The sequence below is a fragment of the Penaeus japonicus genome, unplaced genomic scaffold (assembly GCF_977035675.1).
Source record: "Penaeus japonicus unplaced genomic scaffold, GWHDUDI00000001_assembly GWHDUDI00000028, whole genome shotgun sequence".
Classification (NCBI taxonomy): domain Eukaryota; kingdom Metazoa; phylum Arthropoda; class Malacostraca; order Decapoda; family Penaeidae; genus Penaeus; species Penaeus japonicus.
The window spans coordinates 30,930,721-30,936,539 of NW_028234430.1; the positions used below are offsets into that span (position 1 = coordinate 30,930,721).

General features: G+C 41.6%; 1 protein-coding gene across 2 annotated transcripts in view; it reads left to right on the forward strand.

Moving 5' to 3' along the window:
- LOC122243378 (juvenile hormone esterase) overlaps window positions 1–5,802 on the forward strand; it is a 7,285-nt gene extending 1,483 nt beyond the window's left edge. The window contains exons 4-13 of one of the 2 annotated variants that reach the window (XR_015192462.1): window positions 1–138; window positions 1,754–1,939; window positions 2,192–2,400; window positions 3,388–3,529; window positions 3,691–3,866; window positions 4,355–4,520; window positions 4,688–4,817; window positions 4,960–5,074; window positions 5,530–5,657; window positions 5,692–5,802. The exon at window positions 1–138 is cut by the window's left edge and continues 4 nt beyond it. Coding sequence is in view for 1 of the 2 variants with exons in the window: in XM_086553685.1 (XP_086409811.1) it covers window positions 1–138; window positions 1,754–1,939; window positions 2,192–2,400; window positions 3,388–3,529; window positions 3,691–3,866; window positions 4,355–4,520; window positions 4,688–4,817; window positions 4,960–5,074; window positions 5,530–5,604 (1,337 nt within the window). In the remaining variant the exon portion in view is untranslated. Of the gene's footprint in view, window positions 139–1,753; window positions 1,940–2,191; window positions 2,401–3,387; window positions 3,530–3,690; window positions 3,867–4,354; window positions 4,521–4,687; window positions 4,818–4,959; window positions 5,075–5,529 lie in introns of both variants that reach the window. The other variant, XM_086553685.1, reaches the window with a different exon arrangement.
- Window positions 5,803–5,819: the final 17 nt, after the last annotated feature.

Consider the following 5,819-nt stretch of genomic DNA (forward strand, 5'->3'; position numbering starts at 1 on the left):
ATCAGTCCGACCTTCCCGTCATGGTGTGGTTCCTCCCGGGTGGTTTTGTCTATGGCTCCATGGGGCTTTATCGACCAGAGTACTTGCTCAGGAACGAAGTAATTCTTGTCGTCGTGCAGGCGCGTATCGGCATCCTGGGTGTGTATAATTTTTTTGTCTTGTTTTTCTGTATACTGTATTCTAGTGTCTTCTTAAATTAACCACATAGTTCGGCTGAACTGAAAAGGGGATAAGCGCTTCATCTCCTTATCTGAAAGGAGTGTCATTCACGACAACTGAGACTATCGTCAATCCCCACAGTATCACCAACTCTAATGAACACAATCATTCATTATTTACATCAAAGGGAAGAAGCAGCTCGAAAAGAGTATGGACATATGAGGATAAAGATAAGCTAGATTTTGCGGAGCAGTTGCTTCGCATGGGCTTATATGCATCATGGCGAGCCCGCCTGTGTTGGGGAGAGTTGCCTCATGAAAGTGTGCCAACGAGTGTTGCCTCAATCTGAACTTGGTCCTTACCCGCCGTGGTGCCCAGCCACAGCAATGCCCGCCAGCTTGGACAGGGCTCTATATGCCGACCACGGGGATGTGAAGATGGTGCATTACCAGTACGGCTATAGGCACATGAGGGATTAACAGTGAAGTACCCCCCTACAAGTAGAGGTTCCATCCTCGTCCAGACTAATACCATAAACTCTTTTATTAGTCTTGAAGAGAAGAATCCCGCATAGAAGCAAGATGACGAGATTCAGAACTCAACAACACTGTGTGTAAGGCACTGATATTGGAAATCATGTGACTTAAGACACTGATCATACTTAATGTATTATTTGCTTGTTATATGCTAGTATTCAGTCTTGACCTGATACTTCCTGCTTCCTGTGTCTTCTGTCTCTAACTCTACAGTTGCCCTAAATAACTGCATTTGCTAGAAGAATCCCTGAGGCATAGAAAGTAGCCCAAGAGGTGTACATAAACCAAGATTACAGAAGGAACCTAGAGCAGAGAGAAGGAACACAGACAGCTCTGACCTGTGACCCACGGCCAGAGCCAAGTGTACTAACAGGCCACCAATAAAGAACATGACAAGGAAAGTCTGTCTGGCTTTCCCACAAAGTTACAATGGGGGAAGCTAGTGGGTGTCACCTGCTGGCAGCAAGTGGTTTACAATTGGTGGCAGCTAGTGGTCTACACCTGGATACTTTGACCAGATTTTCACATACTGAAATAGGATGATGCAATATATATTATGTGTATTTATGGCAAATCTACACTATTTAGGATCTATATACCTATTATATTATATAATGTTCATCAGCTAAAGTTTTATAACTTGACATTTATGGAAAATATCCAATTGAAAGTACATTGCATTTTCTAATCTAGATTTCCTGTGTCTATTTTACTGTTTGTACAAGGTATATTTCAAATTGATATTTGTAATATAAATATTAAATTACGTCTGTTTTACATAACGGTTCAAAAAAGGGAACTGTTTGAATTGTTTAGTAGTTGATTCTTCTGCTCCAGTAGAAGATTAAGGAAGTTGTATAAATCAAGCTGTAATTTACTCTAATATTCTGATTATGATGATTGACAAAGGAAGTGAATGTCTGTTCATACGCATTAGCTGCACACCACACAGTCATCAAAGCACTGCACTTTGTGCAGTATAGAACAAGAGTAATGACACAGAATAGGCAGAGATGGGCACCTCATTGATTTAGGAAATTTTACCCTTGCGTTTGCAGGATTCCTTTCGACCGAGGACTCTGAGCTCCCAGGCAACCTGGGGCTGAAGGACCAGACATTGGCCCTCCAGTGGGTGCAGAGCAACATCCATGACCTCGGCGGCGACCCAGACAAGGTCACTATCTTTGGCCAGAATTCGGGAAGCACATATGTGCACTACCACATTTTGTCCCCGATGTCCAAAGGTAAAATCAATCAGAGTTTACATTTAAGGCATAGAGAGTTGGATATATGTCAATGTTAAGTAAAGATAGTGTAAATCCGTTGACAGAATTACTTCCACCATTAATTGCTTCCCATTTTTCCATTGAGAACAAGGAATGCTAGATGAACTTAGTCCTTGTTCAGGTGGTTTATCAAAATTATATTACCTAGGCTTTCATGTAATCTCTTGAGCATGTTTTCAGTATTTCAACTTATTGCATGAACTCCCAAAGGTCTCTTCAAGCGAGCCATCATGCAGTCGGGGTCGGCCCTGTGCCCCTGGGCAGTTCGGGAAGACCACAAGATATATGCTAACCAGCTTGGTCGCTTGCTAAGCTGTCCACAAATCAGCGAGAATGTGGAAGCGATGAACTCTGCAGACCTTGTTAACTGTCTGAGGAAGATCCCCGTTGAGCAACTGAACACCGTACTGTTGAAACTGGTAAGATTTCATCATAAGAAAATTGTGCTGCATCTCAGGTTTTTAAGATGGTCATTAACATATGTGAACATGCATTTACATAAAGAATTACAAATTTTTCCTCCCTGGCCGAGGATTGAACTCAGGACATCAGAGTGAAAATCCCGGCTTCTAACCATTACACCACAACAAACTACTAAGAGAATTGTCAGATTAGGTGCCATGCAGCCTCCATGGATTGCTGATATATTGTTAACTAAAGTAGTAATAGCAAATATTTTATTGGATCATTATGGTGTAATCGTTAGGAAGGTTGGGTTCAAACATAGCAACTTATATAAATACAACAAACTATAACCACAAGATGAAAGTACGGTATTATAAAATGGTATAATATTTATAGCAAGGGGTTTGGACTAGAACAGTTTTAGAGCATGCATATGAGGAAGGTCATGATGTTTCTGGCAGGGCAGGAAAACCCAGTCTGTCATCGCTACTGCCAGACATGGTTTAGGTCGGCTTGTTCAGAGGTGCTTTGCTTGTCCACATGAGGGATAGGTGCAGCTGACCAAGGTTCTGGCCTAGGTTCTTATTGTCTGATTAGTGGGACTCGGAGTCACAACGTTCCAAGGGTCGGCCTTTCGAGTAGACTCTGGGGGCGAGTTTCTTTTGTTAGGGGAAGCAGCCCAGATTCTCCCCAAGGTTATCCAAATGCAATAGCTCCCAGGAAGGTAGTTTTGAATCTCTTTCAGGAAGGTATTTACATTTCACTCTAAAATGTGCTTCTGCAGTAGACATTATTGGATCTCAATTTCTAAATCCATCCCATTGAGTGCTCGCAGGTATTTTGCTTGTACAGCCTTGATATAATACACTAGTGAGTGATAACATATAAATTCCATGAAGCTCTTGTTGATTCTGGCTAGACGATTCGTTTATTGGGTAGTGATGCATGTACATGTACATGTTCATACTGCATATTGTATAGCATATTAACCCTCCTCCAAGCCTACTCCATATGTAATGACTCCACGTGTGGACGGCGAGTTCCTCCCCGCCCACCCCGCCACGCTGGTCAGGGAAGGCCGCTACAGCCGCGTCGACATCATCTCCGGCAAGACAAGGGATGAAGGCAGCTTGAACTTTCGAAGTAAGAGACTCAGCTTTTTACATTTGCCTCTGTGGTGGAAATATCACTCCAGGCTGATGCATAAAGCTATTGTACTCAAAAACAAGTCTCACATCTCGACATGTGGAGCATTATTAGTCTCATCCAAACTGAACATTGATTCATTTGTCCATTCTTTTCAGCGTTCTTACAAGACGGTATGATTGATTTCTTAATAAGTAACTATAGTACGTTCGTCCCCTACTTTATGGGACTCAATACTTGGGATGACAATATCGACTTCATTGGGCGTCTTATATTCCACAAGTACATGGGCCCCGTCGAGTTTGACATGAGCAAGGCCGGCGCAATGATCAAGGTAAGACTTCTTTGCCAGGGAACAGTCGACCATTCACGGGGTTTTGTTATAGGAGGATTTCGTTTATTTTCTTTTCTTTTTTTTTATATGCTCATTGAAAACAGTACCTGGGTTGCCTACCCATGTATGTAATATGTTTATTTGACGTGCTAGGTGCAACATTACACCAGATTTTCTTGTCACTGTAAAAAAAAAAAAAAAAAGTAGTAGTAATACAGACAAAAAATATATTTCTTACTTTTCTGTCTGTGGGCTCACATTACTCGATAATGTCACATTCATTTGTGTGTGGTACCCAGAGTAGGGAACAATTTTTAAAAATGTACGTGCTCTCTTTCATAGACTTCGGATTGGTCCAGTTTGTACACAAGGCACCGAATAGTCCTGCCCTTTAAGGTCTTATGACAAAGACAAGGCAAGGGAGATGCAGGCCGTTTTTTCATAATCAATACCTTGACCTAATTCAAATCTTGTTCATTCATACAAAGCTCCTTGGTGACGCGTTCTTCAACATCTGTGACCGGGATGTTATAGGAAACCACGCAAGGGATGGCGCCTTCGGTAAACAGGTCTTTGCCTATGAGTTGCAGCATCGTGGCCAGTACACCTTCACAGACCTGTACATGGGACCTACACCTAGTTGGATTTTGCCTTGTATGGATATTTTACTGTTATTATTAACATGGTTATCATTGTTTTGTTGTTGTTGTTTTTTGTTAGTTAGTTTTTTTTTATAAATTGCTTTTTTATAAATATACATCTTGGCCTTTCCAAATTTTTGCTGTTTGTGATAACCAACACCAAGACTTCATGCCTCGCAGATGTCGGCCATATGGACGATTTGCAGTACCTGTTCGACTTCAGTAATCTCAACATCAGCTTGAGCAAGCCAGAGGATTTCTTCGTGTCTCGGATCATGGTGGACCTCTGGACCAACTTTGCTGCCACTGGGTGAGGGTCTGGTCTCAATATGATTTCCTCAAAAGTGGACTACGTCAACCAGCCACTATTGATTGACGTGGTTATCTAATCACAGATGAGAAAATCATAAATGTGTCGGAACTATATTCAATGCAATGAATCTTCTCCCTAGAAACCCAACGCCGGACATGTCACTGGGCTTCAAATGGGAACCCGCTGAACCCTCGAACATTTCCTATCTCGGCATCACCTCATCCCCTTCCATGAAGATCTACGATGATGATCAGGTACTAATGTCCTTGGCCCTTGTGCGCATGGCACGGAAGCATGCTTTAAAGTGTGCTTGAAATACTCCTAACGCGAATACGATATTGGCCATGGAGACTCATTCTGTTGCCAGGCAGTAGAGTTATTTTGCAGATATTGCTATGCATACATATTAGTTAATTTATATTTTAACCATATTATTGTCTGATTGTATTTTGTCAGCAGCCTGGAAAGAAATTAACTGATAGCCGTTCAAATGTTCACTCCTAGGCCAGTTACCTTTGAAAGTGTTATGGATCTCTTTGAAGATTTTTTCTTGACTACAACTTCTCACGACTTCTCGAAGTGAAGTATCCTCCTAAATGTCACTTTGACCTCCCTTCCCCAATCAGATTATGTAACTTGGCCTGTGCACGCGGTATTAACTGCAACGGCTTCATAAATTAATCTCTTTTATTTTATTTTTTTTGTGTAGAACGTTGAATTCTGGAGGAACTTGCCGAAGAAGATGAACAAGTTGCTGTATCCAGATCGTTTTCGCAAGAACTGAGACGAAGAAGCAGCGGTTGTCCCTATAACATGGCATCTCTATCACTGATATGACTGGTACCTTACACTTGAAGCTGACTTATTTAGGCCTGACCTTTCTCTTGTAGTGCTTGATTAGTATTACAGTACTGGCATGGTTTACTGTCATTTGAGGGAAAAATTGTATTCCTCTGTCAAGAAATAAAATAGCATTTCAGCACAGCCGTGTTTTATTTC